Source organism: Erpetoichthys calabaricus, chromosome 3, assembly GCF_900747795.2.
Source record: "Erpetoichthys calabaricus chromosome 3, fErpCal1.3, whole genome shotgun sequence".
In the NCBI taxonomy this organism is placed as follows: Eukaryota; Metazoa; Chordata; class Cladistia; order Polypteriformes; family Polypteridae; genus Erpetoichthys; species Erpetoichthys calabaricus.
The window spans coordinates 121,515,046-121,535,507 of NC_041396.2; the positions used below are offsets into that span (position 1 = coordinate 121,515,046).

At 36.2% G+C, this 20,462-nt stretch overlaps 1 protein-coding gene across 1 annotated transcript in view; it reads right to left on the reverse strand.

Moving 5' to 3' along the window:
* LOC114648345 (WD repeat-containing protein 26) overlaps positions 1–20,462 on the reverse strand; it is a 240,132-nt gene that overhangs the window by 31,623 nt on the left and 188,047 nt on the right. The window contains exons 10-11 of the mRNA XM_028797331.2: positions 19,942–20,087; positions 17,694–17,772 (exon numbers count right to left, since the gene is read on the reverse strand). Coding sequence (XP_028653164.1) covers positions 17,694–17,772; positions 19,942–20,087 — 225 coding nt within the window. The remainder of the gene's footprint in view (positions 1–17,693; positions 17,773–19,941; positions 20,088–20,462) is intronic.

Below are 20,462 nucleotides of genomic sequence, written 5' to 3' on the forward strand. Positions count from 1 at the left end.
TTCTTCCAAAATTCTTCAGTTAGGATGGCTGGTTTAACGGCAATCCAAATTATTATGAACATTCCCCAGATTAAGATGAAAATGGCCAATGACACTAGATGGCTGTCTCATGACTCTGTAGTACAGTCACTACAACAGTGTATGATGAGTGTAATAGCTGCGCTGAAAAGAGAGACCACTGAACGAAATGACATCATGGCTGAAGTATTAAGCAGATGTATTAAAACGTACAATTTAGTTTCCTCTTTGATGATGCTTTCAGACTTATTACCTTTGTTGTCCAACTTATCTAAGGCTTGGCAAAGGCAAGATGTCAATCTTACCGAAACTGAGCAAATTTTGTTCGCCACAAAATTGTCCCATCATGGAGCTGAAAGACACTCCTGGGAGATCTTCTGAAAGCCTTCATCATTGTCTGGCAGAAGGATGGTCAGAACTCTGCATTGTTTATACACAGAGTAATGTAATGTCATTCAAAACTGCAAAATATGATAAATACCTAGACAAAGTTGTCAAGCACCTAGATGCAAGATTCCCCGACATGCCAATTATTTCCAGCTTTTCAAAAGTTTTCAATGCAGAAACACACGATTCAAGTGAGTCTGTTGAAATTCGTTTCAATCATTACTCCAAAAACGGTAGCCCTCCAATTTTAAAATATGAAAGTAGCAGGCAAGAATGGACAGTTGTGTCAAAAATGATCAGAAGTCAATCATACAAAGACTTCAGTCCAAAACAGATTTTACTAAAAATGGCAACAACTTCAGAGTTCAAAGAGTTGTTTCCAAATTTAACCAAACTCACTCATATTGGGCTAGTGATTCCACTGAGCACAGCTGAATGTGAAAAGGGGGTTTTCTGCCCTTAAAAGGATCAAGAAATGTTTGAGAAATCACTTGAATCAAAGCACACTAAATAATCTCATGCTTGGGACTTTGATTATGGGAAAGCTGCAGACAACTGGGCCTCTAGGAAGAACAGTAGAATAAATATTTAACTGAAGACACCTTCTACCTATGCAAGTTGGCTTTGAAGAATATTTTAAAATTTTTCTTCATTAGGTTTCCCATACTTTTTTTTCCCCCCATTGTTTACACTCTTCTTCCTGACAGCGACAATACTTGTGCCTCTTGGTTTATGTCATAACAATTATTTAAAATTTTTGTTAGGGTTGCAGGATCCTGAATGGATACTTCTTAAATTTAATAAAAATATTCTTGTCCAAGTGTCAAACCTTAAAAAAGGAAGTCATATTGAGCATTTGAAAATAATAATAATTAACTAATAAAAATAGTGCACATTTAATTTTCCCCACCAACAAATTTCCCCTTCCCACCCGGCTACTTTTTCATGCCACCCGGCATAAAACACTGGTCTTATGCAGTAATCAAATCAACTATGCTTGGGATATAAAAAAAAAAAAAAAAAAAACAGGTGAAATTTACTGCAATACAGCAAACAGAAAAAGAAATAATACATTTCATTTTATAATGCAATTTGCATATTCTACTTGAGATTCACATGAGCATGTTTTAGGTAGGGCAGGTGTAGGTCAAAAATAAAACTGATCAAACAGGACACAGAAAATTAGATGGATTATCCATGAAATACTGCACAGAATTATTATAGAAAGACATACTGGACAACTCATTCAGGAAAGCGAAGACATTATTTAGCACGATTATTACAATGTGAACATATAATATGTAATTTAATGTTTGTTGACAATCTGTGAGGCAAAACACAAAATGGGGTCTGAACATTACAACATATTTCCCCAATTCTAATAAGCAGGGATTTTTAATACAGGTAAAATTCCATAACAACGAATATCTTTACAACGACATTTTCATTCCAACAAAGTATTTTTATGGTCCCGACAGTTGCCCCATATGACACGAGTCTATACAAATCTTGTTACTACATTCAGCAGATACTTTCATTACAACGAAGTGCCCAAAAGACCTTGAAATGCTTGAATGAATCATCCACAGAGCAGTTAGTTCTGCGGTCGCAGCTCAGTTGTGCACAACGATCCCCACGCAGAAACATTGTTTTTAAAAAAAAAAAAAATTCTTTCTTCTAACTTTCCTCAAACTGTTTTTCTGCTGTTTGTGTTTACGGTGGTTTTCAGTGATACCTTTTGCTTATTGCTCATCAACATTTGAAAAACATTCATTGGAATTTAACTCATTGTCACCCTCATATAGAAACTGCAGACACGAAAAAATGATAACAGTTCATATTAGAAAAAAAAAAACTTAAATTTTTGTAGCTCTCGATTGTGGCAAAAAGCAAAAAGACGTTGCTAGTGAATTTGGAATTTCGCCATCGACACTGTCAACTTTCCTGAAAGACCGAACAAAAAGAGAAGAAAAATCTCGGGTTTCTGACAGTGAACTGCTGCATTTGAAGATGCTGAAAAAGCCGTTTTTATGTGGTTAAGTAATGCTCATTCAAGAAACATTCCTATTAATGTGGCACTCATTCAAGAAAATCTGGGGTTTCTAAACTCTCTTGGGACCTCCCCCAACTGGACAACACGTCGAAGAGTATCCCGAAGTGCGATCACCACGTCTGTGGAAGACTGTGTATCCGTTGCCAGAGCAACAGCAGGCTCACAGCTCTGCTGTGGCTCTTCACCAAAGCAAAAAGAAAAGATCTCGATGGGTGATGCAAGGAACATTGTAAATGCAGGGAACAGGATTACTTGGGCACTAACCTAGTCACAACCCTATCTGACTCCTGTGTCTGTTTATAGGAGAGTGGAAGATCCTGCTACAATAAAAAAACCCTGCTCTTCCCGTTTCATGCTGAATAAAGCTGGTTTTGCTAAAGTACTGAGACTCAGCCTCGTGTTTTGGGGTGTAAGTCAGGGGACTTGTAGCGTGATCATGATCTTTTATGATTCGCTTCTGTGGCGCCTCACTGTACCACTGTGAGCTGGCTGTTGCCCTGCCCTGGCAACGGCAAGCAATATTACACAGACGCGGCAATCGAGCTTTGGGACACACTTCAGCATGACGTTCCCGTTATAGGGGGGATCCCAAAAGAGTTCAGAAACCTCACAATATGAAGAAGAAGTAAAGGATGATTGGGCTTCTGATTGGTAACTGTGTTGCCCACAACATGCTTCCACATTTAGATAATGTTTGTGTTGAATTCCTCCCACCCAATTGCACAGCAGTGCTTTAGCCATTGGATTTGGGCATCATTCGCACCCTGAAAGTGTATTATCACAAGGAAATGCCGAGAAAAATTCTCAGCAGCATAACTTGTAGACAGTAGAAGATTAAAATTAATGTGAAAGAAGCTATTGAAATGATCGCAAATGCCTGGACGCAAGTTAAAGAAAGCACACTAGCAACAAATACAGAATCTCATTACAACTAAATTTTAGGTCCCTGGCAGTTCATTGTAACAGAATTTTACCTGTACTTCATATGCATGGGCCACTACAAAAAGAATCAATTCCTTTTCTGTTATTGTGTTATTGAGCAGCCCCAAAGGCTTTATCAAGATCTCCAGTAAGATTTTAAAATTATATTAAAAGTTCCATTCAAGAAAAGTTTGGTAGAAAAGGAAACAATTACGTATGTTGATTGGCCACAAAACTATCACTGCTGTACCCTAAAAAAAAAAAAAATAAATAAATAAAAAGACATACTGTAAGCTTGATTAATATATTGGATGTAATATTAACAAGATGCTGCATGCTACAAGCAGCTGAACAAGTCTGTTAAATATATTTTAAATACACTACATACAGAAGATAGTTTATTATTCTAGAATGTGAAATTCATCTGGTAATGAGGACAACAAGTAAATGACAAAGGCACAGATCAATAAGAGATACATGGGAATTCAGAAAGATGCTTCTTATATATAAATGTCTATGGTGGAAGTCGGTCACTCAGTCTGTCTGGCCCGGGTGGTGGTGGAGTGGGGATGAGGGCCAGACTCCATCACCAGAGTGAAACTGCTGAGGAAAGAGAAACTCGCTTAGCCGCTAATACACAAGTAAGGCGAGGACATCAGCAAAAAGAAACCTCCAAAGAGAGAGAAACTCACTTAGCAGCTGATAGACAAGGAAGGTGAACATATTGGCAAAAGAAAACTGCCGAGGAAAGAGAAACTCATTTAGCAGCTAATGCACAAGCGATGTGATTTGATTGATTGATTGAAGTGGCAGAATCCATGATATGCCATGGATCCATTGTTAATGAAATATTTGAAGACAGAACCTCTAAGGACATGGCCCAGTCCTTTGTCAAGAGAGCCATTCTGTGCCCAAAAAATGTCGTTGAATGACTTAATAATCAAGTACTTAACATCATTGATGGTGAGTATGTTACAATTTCAATAGTTACAATTTCTAGGAGCCTGGGCTTTTTACAGCACGGCCTTACACAGGTAGTAGTTATATACAAGTGGAATGAAAATTATATTTAAGTGCGGTAGACAATGCTATGTTAAGTCTTGCTGGTGCTACTCTCAAATAGTAAACAATCAAAATACTGAAGACACCAATGATCTCTTCTATAACTTGTTTTTAACACACATATCAAGAAATTATTTCAAATAAATCTAACATTAAAATGGATTTGATTAATCGTTTTCAGGACAACGTCTGCCTATACAGTACCTGATGTACAGATGCTTGGTCAAATCCAATATGTTCTATTCACTGTTTTTATTGTGCATTTGAACTTTGTTCAGCATACATGCTTCTAACAGAGATAAAAGTAAAGGACAGAACAGTGGGTAGAACAGACATATACAATAGAACATGTTTTAAAATACTTGATAAATCTCTTACTTTACATTCCATGTCTCCCAACCATAGCTTGGCATATTCAGCAAAAAAAGATTGGATTACTAATATGTTACATATGACATAGTCACATAATTATATTTTCATATCCTCAAGATTAAATGTATACTTCTTATGATTTAACTTTTTATTTTACTATTTTTTTTTTTTTTTTTTAAGGTCATGGGTGATGCAAGGGACTTGCTTTTCTGGGTACCTGTGCAGCTTTATGTAGTTAATAGCTTGTAGTAAGTCACTGAAAAAGACGAGAAAAAATTTTCTATTTAATCTAATTTAGTTTTGAATTTACATTTTCATCCATTTAGCTTTACTTAAAGTATTTATGGAAGAGACAGTTATACAAGCTTGCTGACATGAAATTCTAACTTCTTTAAAATAGTCTATTAACTTCTGTCTAATGCTGAAGTCATGCCTGCTAGGGCTCTCAGACCTTGGCTTTCCCCCTCATCTGATGCATTACTTGCTTTTTGTCCATTTCAGAATAATGTTCAAGACTTTAGTTATTCCAAAATAAAAAAAGAAAAAGAAAACTCTGCAGAACACTCTTACCCGGCATAATCCTGCGAGACAACAGAAATCTGAAGATGGACTCATCCGTAAACTGTAAGTCTCGCAGGACTACTCGTGGCAAATACTCATTCAGGTTTGACCCACCCACTTCCTGAACCTTTCTTCCGACATCTGCCTGTGATGCTTCTTTGGTCCCAAAGTTCAGATCTGGCTGTATTCTGAAATTAATATTCATTGAGCTGTGTCATTTTTTTTTTCATTTTGGATCACCCCCATTCTCGTGATGAACTGTCTACGACATCTATTATGAAGAAATAATATAACCTTTCTATATGTTTGTCAAAACATTATTGTGCTTTGTGAAAATGTAAATGATAAAAGGTGCTATAGGAATGAGGGTAAGACTAAAGAACATTTCAATATAAAAAAATGAAACAATTTTCTGTCCAACATCAGTTTGAATCAAATATGTTCTAACTTGAGGTCCTTTCATAACAACGGTATAAATGAAAATTACAGAAAAGATAGGTGCAAACAACACTGCATATTGGAAATGCCACTTGAAAAATTAATGGTCAAAATAAGGTGCACAGTACCATAACATATAAACATAATCATATCAATATACTTTAAACTTGTGCAAAAACAATTCTGAAATTTCAATGCTTAATAGAATAAGAACTTAAGGCATATCATGAAGTTCTTTGTAATAGAATTTGGGAAGGGCATATAAAAGCTCAATAATCATTTACTGGATTACAAATTTCAGGATAGTGAACAATACTCTAAACTAGAAAATGCCTCAGCAGCAACAGATAATCAAAATAGTAAACATAGTAGTCAATCCTGATCTGCATAGTTTCATCTGTCGCAAACAAAACAAAAACCCCACCAATTCCTACTACAAAATGATCAAGGATGAACTTCAAAGGTGTAACATTAAAGAGGGGGCAGTTACAAGCAAAATAGCTTACAGTTACAAGTGCTAACCTATGTAAAGGACAAAAGTTGAGAGGCAGCTCAGTATATTTCAAAAGCTATTTACAGTGTTTAAAAAGCTGTATAACAATATAAACTTAGAAAACATATATATTCATTTATTCATTATTATTCATTTATCTGTGTCATGATATTAGTGAATTTAAATACAAAATGACCCATTAATATTAGCAATTCTAAAACACTGTCATTTGAAAACAAATTCCTATGCTCTTTAAAAAAAAATACTCAGTATCAGAAATCTGACACATAAAATACTTTTATCGGTATCGATTTCAAAAACAGTGGTACCACTATTTAAGTTGAGCACATGTTTGATTTATTAGTTTTAAATTATTACTATGTTGCTTGTGAATGTGATCGTTTTTCAGGCTTATCCTCACTGAAGAAATTCAAGATAGAATTCTTTTGCAGAAAACAAAAATTGTGGCAATAATGATTATATTTACTATATATACTCACAGATAAGCAGAGAACTTTAGAATCCTATATACAACAAAACATTTAGTTTTTCACTTTGAGCGTATGAAAAAGTCCTCAAATCCCTATGTGGAAACAAAGGATGACAATGAGAGGTACTATACACATTATAGAATCATATCTTAAGTATATTTGTTTCATTGTAACTCATTTCTGTATTACATAGGTAACGGAGCCATCACTCATTATACACCAGCTTTTCCAAATAACCGAATTTAATACAACTGTCAGAAAATCGTATAAAATACATAATTGCAGGCTCAACAGTATTTGTGAAGAATGTATAACCGCAGCACTGTCTGCATAATAGAGCAAAAAGACCAATACAATAAATTGTGTGAGAACTTTCAGAGCTGGGGGACACCCGCAAAGACATCTCCATGTCACTTCAAAGTAATACAGCATGAAAGAAACTGTCAGCATCTCAATGAGCACTTTCCAAACAATACAGCCAAACAATTTTTTAATTAGGGACACAAACTCCATGTTTTTTTTAACTGAAGACCAGTGCTTGATTCGAGGCTGTTACACACTGCTATGGTGTAAAGACTTTATTCCATTTTTTTGCCACAGTGTTCCGGCATCACCTGCTCTATAACCTTAAAAGTGACCCCCAACCCCTCCGATCTAATGTATATATGCAATCGGTCAAAAGTTTTAGAACACCTCAGTCTTTCCAGTCTTTCTTTAAATTTAATCAGATGAAACACAATGAATGACCTAAAATGGTGAAAAGGTAAGCATTAAACTACCAGAGGTTTAAATGTAAAGTTTAGGATAGCAAAAACAGAAAAAAAGGAAATATCAGAATATTACAAATGGGCTTTCTTCAGGGAACAACCAATAGGTTACAACCTACAGATATTCAGCAGCAATTAAAGTAAATTAAGCTTAGCATAGTGGCATAAACAATTTTCACATGTGTCCCACGTTCTGTTGATTAATTAAAAACCCTGTCTGTCTTAAACCAGAGTTGGATCAGACCATGTTATGACAGGCTTTGACGTACTACTTGGAAAACATTCTAGTAATAAATGACAAGACAATGCCAATTAACAAATTAAATGAGAAATATGCATTATTACCCTTAAAAGTGTAGGCATTTCATTTACACAAATTGCAAAAAAATACACACATGCAAAGTGCTAGTGAGTATGGTGTCCTACATATCCAAAGGCAATTGTAAACTGGAAGACACTCTTAATAAGAAGAGATCTGGCAGACCTTAAGTCACAACCCAATAAGAAGACAAGTTTCTGAGCGCCACCAGCTTGCGGGATAGGCATCTCACAGCACAGGAGCTTCAAGCACAGATTAACAGTGGTTGAAAAATGCAAATCCCAGTTTCTACTGTGAAGAGGAGATTTTGTGCTACAGGTTTAACAAGGCAAGTGGCAGTAAGAAAACTATTCCTTAAAGGACAAAATAGGGCCTTGAAATACTGGCTGTGGACTACTGCAGACTGGACAAAGTGTCCTCTTCACAGTATCGTAGAACATTAGAATAATCTAGATGAGAACAGGTCATATTCAGCCTAAGAAGACTTGCCAGTTCTACATCCTTCCAAAAATAACATCAAGTCTAGTTTTGGAAGTCCCTAAAGTCTTACTGTCGACCACACTACTTGGTAAATTATTTCATGTGAATATTGTTCTCTGAGAGAAGAAAACCTTCCTTTTTACCCGTAACAAGTTCCCAACTGTTTCCTCGTAATCTTGCTCAACCCTTTTCAAACTAATCATTTCAATCCACTGTACTAATTCCCTTCATAATTTAAACACTTCAATCATGCCTCCTCTTAATCTCCTTTTTCTTCAGCTTAAAAGGCTCAGCTCTTTTAATCTTTCCGCATAACATCCTCAAATTAGCCTAGTCGCTTTTCTCTGAACTTTTTCTAGCACTATGTCCTTTTCAAAGCATGGAGACTAAAACTGTACACACAATTGGGGGTACCAACCAAAAAGATTCCCTTCTTGAGTATCCTCTATGATTGTGGAAAAAAAGCACTCCAATAGTGCTTCAAACTCCATGGGGAGAAACGGCCATCTCAGACAGAGCCACATGAATTAGGTAAAGCTAGGTAACACAGCTAGTTGTAAAAATTCAGAAGCCTAAATTTGAAATGCAAAAAACATTGTTTGAACTTATGCATAGCAGATCAAAATTTAAAAAAAAAAATGTATCAAGTGTTTGCATATCCCTGATAACTTACCTGTCACTTCTTAAAATGATAAATCCTTTTTTAAAATAAAATCATTCTTTGACTCACTGATTTGAGGTGTGCAAACTGTACAGAATCTCACTAGAATGTTGTTTACTGAAGTACAGTATCACTTGTGTTTTCCCTTAATGAGTGCACTCACTCTATGCTCAGGGACTACTTGCTGTTCTTAAATACTGGCTACCCAAGTTTAGGCTATTCCTAAATTTTAACATTATATCCTAGTTTACTGTGATTACCTCAGTATAGCCAGGTGAAACCCAAACAGTGGTTCAAGCAAAGGCTCATTTCCTCAGTCTTTGACATGTTATTACGTACACTCTGAAGTGAATCAAATTTGCCTGGAAATTATCCAAATTTACCACTGGCAGCATATACAGTGTTCTTAACAGAGGGACAGGGATGGCCTGTTCTACTAAGAGTCCCACTTTCTGATGATGGAATTCAACAGTGCTTAATGGGACATTCAAACTCTTCGATATTTGTTGTAGCCATTTCATACCTTGTGCATTTCAAGGACTTTGTTTCTCACATCAGCAGAATGCTCCTTTGTCTTCATTTTTGCAGCGATTGTCCAGCAAAGACTATGGCACTAACAAAGTGTGCTTTTTATATCTGGAGAGATATAAAGAACTCACAAGTATTACCTAATTATGTTTAATTAAGGTCAAATGACTGTCACCTTTGTGCCATTTGTGATTAATTTGTCATTTGTGAACCTTCATAAGCACAGATATTTAAATACTTACACACAAACACTAACTTTTGAGTTTTTCTTCAGTTAAATAGCTACAGAAAATGGTTTGACTTTGGAAATGTATTGTTACAACATAAGACTTAACATTAAAATACTGAATGGTTAAATGTGTATGAATTTCAAGGGGAATGAATACTTTAACATGCCACTCTAACCACTGAAACTTCATTAAAAAGTACCAACTGAAAGAGAAAGTCATAGCAATGTTTGCCAAGAAAGCAGACTATAGTAAGACCTTTAGTAGCAACAATGTACACACATACATAATATTTAGATATTTATAGATATTCATTTTTAGATAAGCAATTCCAGATTACATTTTCTATTAAAGAGACTTTTAAAAAAGTAAGCATTTTTACATTGTGATGACAAATCCCAAGCTTTCAGGAAACATGTACAACATTAAAAGTTTTCATAAAATATATAAACTGTGGTGGTGACTATCTTGGGTACAGCCACTGAAGAAATGTGAGGTAAAAAAACTGTATATAAAGAATAGAATATTCATCTAGGTCTTCATTAGTTTGTACATTTACCTTACTTGTGCACAATTGTTTGGATGGTCCTTAAAATTATCGCTGCAGTTCATGCACTTTAAAAGTAACTTATTCATTCCACAAGAAAAATCAAATGGCTTGAGAAATGCAATCCTCAATTACTACTGCTACTATATATTAGGGATTGGACAGTAATGAGTTGTTCCAATATATTACAGTGAAATTCCCAACTGTTTTTACACCGTTTGTCACCGCTGTGTATTACTGTGGTTAAAAACGAATAGTGTGTTTATTAAAATGTACGTAATCACTCAAGCACAGCATGCAAACTGTTTCATGCACTGTAATGTAACTATGAAAGTCTGTGACCATGGTTAAAAGCTCTTTCACCCAAAGAGACACAAAGAAAAGGACCACGTCTGAATTATAGTCCTTTTTTATTTTTATGAAAAATGTTGCAGACATTAATTGAAGATAATTACCCTATCTGCAGAACATGCAGAAAAAGTTGCATCAAATAGGGGAACACATCAAATTTAATGAGTCATCTTCGAGACAATCACTTGCTGCTACAACAGTGAGTTTAAAGTAAGGTAATATTTAGCTCAGTGTTGTTTAACTTTAGTGATACACGCTCTGATAAGTACTTGACTACATATGCAGGTCTTAAAATTCATTGTGGAATTGTGGATATCCCAAACAATTTCCACAAATTCTAACTTTTAAATGAGTGAATTTCCTGCACACATTTCATAAGCAATTTTTCTTGCTAATGACTATTTTATAATTGTGCCAAATATGTTAGTCAGAGTGTCAGTCATTTTCCAACGTGCTATATCCTAACACAGGGTCACGGGGGTGTGCTGGAGCCAATCCCAGCCAACACAGGGTGCAAGGCAGGAACAAATCCTGGGCAAGGCACCAGCCCACCGCAGGGCATACACACACACACCAAGCACACACTAGGGACAATTTAGGATCGCCAATGCACTTAACCTGCATGTCTTTGGACTGTGGGAGGAAACCGGACCCACACAGACACGGGGAGAACACGCAAACTCCACGCAGGGAGGACCCGGGAAGCGAACCCAGGTATCCTTAGCGCGAGGCAGCAGCGCTACCACTGCTCCACCGTGCCGCCCCCCAATATGTTACTTAGGACATTTTCATTATGTACCTTTTGTTAAACTCACATGCATAGGATATCACATCTCTGATGCTGTTGCTGTTGACTAAAACACTGAGCTGCTGATTTCAGCAATCAGCTGATTAGTGGAGCTACACAACTGAGCAGCAGGAATCGAACAAATGGGGCTTAAGATACCCTTTGCTTAAACTGCACCATAGAAGAAATTTGACTAAGCATTGTTAAAGTGAAGGCTAAAAACAGGTTGAAGTACATTCTTGTCCTAAAATCACTACAAAAATGCCAAAAATTGATGGATCATTTAGGGAATTCATATTCTGTTTCATTCCTTTCTTTCTGATGGTTCTGATGCGTAATTGTCAATTATTTAAAATGTTTATGATGGCTGACTGACTTTAAACTTGAATTCAGTGACACAAACAAATAAATTATGTTCAAGGTTATATTTCAAGAAGATTGGTTGCTGATATACCCATGGCTAATGCTGCCACAACTCTAACTCTGAAAGGGACATTTCAGTAGAAAAATTAAGACATTTGTAGAACGCCTTTCCTTATGATACCACAGTTTACCTTTACCTTCTCTTAATAGTCTTTTAGAAATGCACTTTGGTTTTGGCAACAGTACATGGTCATCTCAAAGAAAATGTGTTATGCTCACTGGCAAATTAATAATAGTCATTCTTAAACCTACTTATTCCAGTTTAGAGAGCAAGAGCCAGCACTGGGCACAATGCAGGAAAAAGGAATAGACAGGGTATTAGTTCACTACAGGATCTACTCACAGTGACACTGGGACAATTTAATCAAACCTACAAGGCTTTGTGAGAGTGTGTGAAACATTGGCCTAAACAGAAGAACAAAACAGAAAAACAGAAATAACATGCTAACTCTGCACAGACAATCATGTGCTGGATTTGAACCTAGCATGCTGGATCTGTAAAGTGGCAGTGGCAGGTCAAGTTGGGGAGCATGCACTGTTGCGTCTCTACACCCACCACACGATGAAAAAGCTCAGGATCCCGGCTGAAAAGCCCCCAGGCACACACACGGTCCAGTCTCTCTCTCCGGAAATGACCATCTATCTGCCGCAGCCAGGTGTTACATGGGTGTCCCCTTGGCTGGTCCAGCTGATTGGGTCCTTAACATTGAGGATCCTGTTAGCCAGATCACCCTCATCAAATCGAGACAAATAGCAATAGTGCTGTAACTGATTCTCCTTCACAATGCAGGCAATGTGTCTCATTCAGGACTCTGTGAGCAATCACTCATTCAACACAAAGTCAAACCAGTGATAACCAAGGATTCTCTGAAGAGACACAGTACCAAAGGAGTCCAGTCTTTGTGTCAGGTCACTGGGTAGTGTCTATGTCTCACAACATTAGCAAAATAGCACCAAGCACCAAGACTCTAAAGACTTGGACCTTTGTCCGTTTACAAAAATATTGGGAGTGTCACACATCACTTTCCAGCGACCTCATGATTCCTCCCAAGCCCAGACACTAAGACTCCTCATTCAGTCTCTTGAGAGCCCCAATCAGAGCCTCCATTGATTAAGATCACAGCATCATCAGCAAAGTCAAGATCAGAGAATCTTTCTTCACTAAACGATGGACCCCATGACCCTGCCCAACTCTCAGTCCATGCAAGCACTGAACAAGGTAGGTAGGTGAAAGATCACACCACTGACAAACCCCTGAATAAACTGGGGAAAAATGTAGATCTCCTGCCTCTAATCTGCACAGGACTCCTGTGAGGTCTCAGATGTCCCACAGGGCAGTTTGATCAACTTAGTTGAACGCTTTACGAAAATTGACAAAGGCTACAAAGAAACTCTGCCAAAATTCACATTTGAACCCTCAGTGCTAGGATGCGGTTGATGGTATACTTCTTAGGTGTAAAACCAGACTGCTTTGATCACTGGTAGGTGAGCAAGTGATCATAGGTCCTATTGGGGATGACCCTATCAAGGACCTTACCCGGCACTGAGAGCACTGTTATCCCCCTGTAGTTGCTGCAATCCAGATGATCACCTTTCCCCTTCCAGATAAGGATGACAAGGCCCGTTTTCAATTAGGATGACACCCGTTTCCCAAATAGAAGCAAAGATTGATTACAATGCCAGGACGACAGCCTTACCCCTCACCTGGATAAGTTCACAATGGTTGCCACAGATCCCTGCCCAGAAGAAAAGCATAGAAACACAGGGAGAACATGCAAACTCCACACAATCAGGTGCTGAGCTTGAGCACAGCATGCTGGATCTGTAAATTGGCAATGTTAAGTGTCTCAAAGAAGCAGAATATTATACACTGACAAAATAAAACAGAATAGCATGCATAAAAAAATTTTATACTTTTTTCTCTCTCTCTCTTTAACATTCACCTGACTTTTTGTATTATTTACAAGCAAGTTTGGCTTTATGGCTAAATAGGAGTGGAAATCTCTATACGCAAAACTGAACAACTATTTTTTTAAGTTAGAATAGAGATAAATTTGAAAGAATGGCTGATAACATTGTATACAAAAAATTTTACAAACTACTGTAAACATTACAAAAAATAGGCTTTGATGTTTAAAAAATGTCTAAAATAGTAATATTAAGTGATTTTAAAACTATGGGTTTTAAACACCCCCTTCCCACCCAGCACACTTTCATTACTTCATACACTCTAAAATCCCCCTTTGTTATATATTTAAGGGGTTTTCTCAGTTTTAAAAAAGAATTTCAAGTCCCGGTATCTATTGTACTGATGTATGTGTCTGTACTGTTTATTGCATGTCGTGATCCACCCAGTATATTTTGTTCTTTTGAATATCTAGTGCAAGTCTTTAAGCAGGCTACATTAACATACAGCTTAATGAATCAATCAACAGTTAAATTTCAATTAAAAACATTCACATAAACGTATACACTGGAAGGGAGTGAATCAATTGAACAGGGTGGTGGCTCATTTTAAATAACATGTTACACAGAAGAAATATTTATGGCCATATTTATGGTCCAGTTGAAACCTGTGCATGTTCACTTGCCATGTGCAAGACGCTGAGCAGCTAAAATAAAAGAGAAAGGAAACCACTGAGTAACCAATATAGAGCCACAAAATTTAGAGGATTTCAATGTGGGGCGGCACGGTGGCACAGTGGGTAGCGCTGCTGCCTCGCAGTTGGAAGACCTGGGGACCTGGGTTCGCTTCCCGGGTCCTCCCTGCGTGGAGTTTGCATATTCTCCCCGTGTCTGCGTGGGTTTCATCCGGGCGCTCCGGTTTCCTCCCACAGTCCAAAGATATGCAGGTTAGGTGGATTGGCGATTCTAAATTGGCCCTAGTGTGTGCTTGGTGTGTGGGTGTGTGTCCTGCGATGGGTTGGCACCCTGCCCGGGATTGGTTCCTGCCTTGTGCCCTGTGTTGGCTGGGATTGGCTCCAGCAGACCCCCGTGACCCTGTGTTCGGATTCAGCGGGTTGGAGAATGGATTTCAATGTGTATTAGTTTTTTTTTTTTTTTTAATTTTTTTAATTTAACATTTTTTTTTTGAAGATACCATTAAAATAACAAAGCCAATGGTAATTTTGGCTGCTATAATCTTGATGTGAAACTTTGATAATTGTACCATCAACAGTATTGTGTATTTACATATGCACATTTGTTTATGCTCTATAATTGGGCTATTCAAACAATCTGTTTCTTTCTTGTGTTACTCCATCAAAGAAAGGCCTAAAGTCTGCAACTCAGAAAAACAAGCGGTAAGGTGATATGCAGGAACAAATCCCTAATATTTATATTAAAACACACTGCCGCATGCTGGCAAGACTTAAGAACTCAAATATGTATTAAACTAACTTATTTAGTAAGATATCAAAAAATTAACAGAAACAAAAAATGCATATTCCAATGGAAATAATGTATACTTTCTATACTCAGTCTTATATGTTCTAAGTTGCTATAAAATAAAATAGAATTCTGTTCTGCTAAATTGAAACTGTGGTATATAAAATAAAACATTACTGAAAAGTCCAGATTTTATATAATATGTGTCAATATAAGCTGCAAGTTGTGTTTTCTAATGCTGTTTTCTATGTGAAATAGAGCATTTTTTTCTTTCCAACTTTATATGTAATTGATGATAACAGTATTTGCACAACAAGCTGTTACTTTTATGGGGGTGTGGGGGGGAACAAAAATACAAGAGGCTACTCCAGTTACCAAGAATATTTGGCTAGATACCAAGAGAACATCACTCCCACATTTTTTAAATACAGTCAAGAGTTTTTACTTGAACTGCATTTTTTGACAGCAAGAACTCAATGTAGCCTTCTCTATTCTGGATTAAAGAGATAGATACTTTATTAATCCCAAGGGGATTTTCACATACACCACCAGTAGCATATATTAAATTAATATTAAATTAAATTAAACAATATTAAAGAGTAATAAAAATGCAGGTAAAAACAGACAATAACTTTGGATAATGTTAACGTTTACCCCCCCAGGTAGAATTGAAGAGTCGCATAGTGTGGGGGAGGAACGATCTCCTCAGTCTGTCAGTGGAGCAGGACAGTGGCAGCAGTCTGTTGCTGAAGCTGCTCCTCTGTCTGGAGATGACACTGTTTAGTGGATGCAGTGGATTCTCCATAATTGATAGGAGCCTGCTGAGCGCCCGTTGCTCTGCCACGGATGTCAAACTGTCCAACTCCATGCCTCATTCATTCATTTCCATAAACCAGCAGCAGCAAAACATTTAGTTCAAGGCTATACTTTGTTGCTCATAGCTTCTAGGACTGCTATGTTGTCTTTGTAGCATGGTGATCAGAAAATAATATAGTATTTCAGATGCAATCTATTGAGTGAGAAAGCTGTTAATTCAAAATTCATTTTTTGTTCCGTCTTGTATTTACAGTATATATATTTTTTAATCTAGATGTAGAACTTTTTTGTCATAGCATTAAACAATAGTGTTTGTCCAGTTTGTCAATTTCTTTCTGAATGGTTTCCATTTTCTTGTCGTTTTTAATCTTCCCAATTTTTAGTAAATGACTTATGTAAAAGTTTGTCCTTAATATAAATTAAGAACTAACAGAGATCTCCTTAAAGCCTCTGATGACATCTAGATGATCATTATCTTCTTCACCTCCTGGTTGCTTTCTTACTAATAAAACAATTTTACATTACACTTAAGCCCAGACTATGTAGGTCAATATTAATGTTTTGCTTTTTGAAACTGTATTAGATTTTATGAACATAGCTTGTCAGTACCAGTTTATCCAAGTCGTCCAAAATACGGTGACAAGGTTTAAATGGATCCAAACTATTACTATCCACTACACCTTTTGGTAACTTAAAATTTATCACTTCTCAATTGTTATGTGAAATTTCCTCTTTACCAGTTTCCATATTTATTCTAGAATTCTTGAACAATTTACACTACCAACTTACTTTAGAATTTTAAACCCCTCCACAATGTTAACTTCCTATTTTAAATTTACTTAAATTGCGGACATTCACCTCCTTCAATCTCTTCCCATAGTTTTTTCACAGTTTAAGGAATAATCTGCCATGGCTTGAACACCTAAGTGTGTTATATAATAAAACAGTTCAATAGTCTGTGGAGAGTAATGAATCCACTATAATCTCTCATAAACCACACCAAACACTGTCATTATCTAACACTTTTAACGTGTGATTTAATGTGCCTCATATTTGATAAATCTAAGGTGTACTTAGGTTGATCTGTAATAACTTACCTCTAGAGTGTTGCTAACTCATCTAGTTTAGAAACATATGTGAATTTAATCTGAATTATATACTTGTATATAAATCAAAAAGATTGATATATTCACCACCGACCATGTATAAAAAAAATATTCTTGTCCTTGATTGTAGCTTTTATGGCCATATCAACTCAGGGCTCTCTTCAATCTCTAAAGCCTTTAGCATTGAATTAAAATTAAATGCAGTTACTTGGAAGTTTGACTAAATGTTGGACTTTATATCACAAGGCTGACATTTCAATCCCTCATTTCAAATACCTCTAAACTTGTTTGACCCTGTGCAAATTAGCGTTCTGGATTTATTAAGTGCTTCAGATGGTGTTTACTATACAAATGTAAAATATCAAGTTTTAATGTAATTGGGGAGGTAATCAAACAAAAATGGGCAATTTGTGTAAAAAATCATTTTCACCACGAAGACCTACATACAACCAAAATGTGTAACAAACTTTTAACAAAACAAAACAAAAAATAACTTACCTGAGTTGCTACATTTAACAAAGCTAATCTTCCATTCTTTGAAACTGTGAATGACATTATAGGATGATCTTCTTGTATTCTGTAACAGAGGAGGAAGAGCAAATAATTTTTGAACAAACAAAAATGAAGGATAAGAAAATGGTTGCTTTATTTCAATGTAAAATTAAAATGGAACATACTAATAATATGTTACACACATTTGCAGGATGTCACTGTGCCTGCAACTTCACTCAGGGCTGTCTCAAAGGCTACATTGAGATTACCTTCACACAGAGCAGCACAGGATCACACCATAACAATTAAAAAAAAAAAACCTGAAAAACTGATGACAAAATTGGTACCCTTCTGAAAGACTTAAATCAGTTTGACTGAAAAACTAGATTCTCACTTTAGTAAAATTACCTTCAATAAACATCCAGTACATACTTGACATGAATTAACCAATGAAAGATTGTCTAATGCCTAAAAAAGGAAAATTCAACTCAGCTGAAGAGAAAACAGCTGTCCAAGGTCAACAGAAAACCTATTATCAACAAACAAAAATTTAAACTGGTACAAAGGTCACCTCCAGGGACCATGGTGTTTCTGCCTCCACAGCTTACCATTTTATTAAAAAGTTTTCTGGTTTTTGGAACTATCAAAAACATCTTCAGAATAAAGGTAGGAAGATGAAAATTAGATTTGATTTGATTCAATAAACTTTTGTTAATCCCAAAGGGATTATAAACAGCATCATTAACTTAAAAAATGATACAGACTCATAGGAGAATACAACTAATCAATAGATAGATAAATGTATATTGTGCAGAAATTGTAAAATGAACTTGGAACATCAGGTGGAAGAACTAAATTGCCAGATTGCGGCAGGCAGAAAAGACCAGATATATTTCTTAGCACATCATGGAGGAATGAGACCGTGGCTAAACATTGCTTATTCTTTCCTGTAGGGGATTGAGGAGATTATCCTGGTGGCATCTAATTTTGCCACCATTCCCTTTCCCATAACAGCTTCCATTGAATCCAGGGTTAACCCACTGATGGTGCAGGTTTTCTTGATAATTTTGTTTAATCATTCTGCATCTTTTGAACTCAAATTGTTTCTCAAGGAGACCACAGCATAGAACAATGCTCTGGCTACTACAAACAAGAAGGACTCCACTGTTCAAAAACAAAAACTTATGACTCATCTTCACCTAAAGCTGGATTTAAAGAAACCAAAGTTCCATAATGACAGGTTGGACTGGTCTGACAACACAAGTAAAATAAGAATGGTCAGAGCAGGCTCTTTTTCCTTAGATGTGGGAAGAGACATTCTTCACATCTTGTAAAACTCTGTGATGACCTGTGCAAATGTCTATGTTGTGGTGTGCTAAGCTGAAAACAACATTTCAGAGGTGTCCACTAAAACAACAGGCAAATTAAAAGGGCAAGCTCAGTTATAGGACACACTCTGGAACCCCTGGAGATGTTAGCAAAGGACACAATTAAAACAAAACTGAGTGCCATTATGAACAATGCTGCACATCCTCTCTCTGACACGCCAACACAGAGAACTTTCAGCACGTGAATTATTCAGCAGTGTCAAAAAACGCTTCTGGTGCTCCTTTAAACAAACAGCAATATTTCTGCATAGTGCCTCACTGTGACAGCAAAGTGAGAATTTTTTGTTTCTTTTTAATTTTCTTTTTTTACAGACATTTTGATGTGTGTTCAAAATATTAATTGCATATTATATACATTGGCAAATACTGTTACTAGAGGTTCTTTTATGTGTGTGAATAACTAATCTCAAATTATACCTTTTTATATGCAGTCATTAGAAACTGTATAAATTCTCAGTAGTCACACTATATATGAAGGAAAGCCGTATACTGCAATATTACAAAATAAAGACAAGAACTTTATGAGAAGTCATTTGGAAAGAGACACATTCTCATAATTATCTAAAACAAAACAGGTATTGGTGTTAACTTACTGTTAGAAGACAATAATGGGTATAATAAATGTAATAGGAGGATGAGTTTTATTTTCCGCAATATAATAGTAAAGCCAGAGAATCCAAAAAACAATCCCCACATGTTTACGGTAGTGCAACAGTTTATAGGGCACAACAGTATAAAAACACATGGACAAAACTATTGTAAAATTCTATATTCATTTCAAAGAATAAATCATCTTAACATTCTTGTACTAAACAATATGAATATACAGAAAAAATAAATGAGCATTTAGTACAATGCTTACTTACATGTTTCTATCAGTTAAGTCTTCAAAATTATAGCCTCTTATTCGCTGATGTGTGTCAGAAGCCAAAACAGTTTTGCCATCAGTCAAGCACCAGAGACACTGAACTCTCACACCTTCCCATGAGTCTAGTAGATTACCATCTAGATCCTAAAGGAACAAAACACGATTAACCAAAAAGAAAAGTTAACAGCTTCTAGTAAGACATACCGTTGGCGATAATGATGTGTTACAGCATTCCTATTTTTTATTTTAATCATAAAGTTTATAGCTTTTGTGGTAAAACAGAAAGCATAATGTTCATTCCTACATAATTCATTTTGTTGACAAGAGCTTTATTCTGTGTCTGATGCCTGAAGTCACAGTTGAATTAGTAAAAGTTAATTTGATATTTAAAAAACTCAGGGAATAGGACTTCAAGAATGATGTTTTGCCAATGATATTTTACTTTAAACAGTACAGTAAGAAATATTAGGTCTACAAAAAGCAAAGCAGAAGTAAATTTATCTTGAAAATAACTTCCCC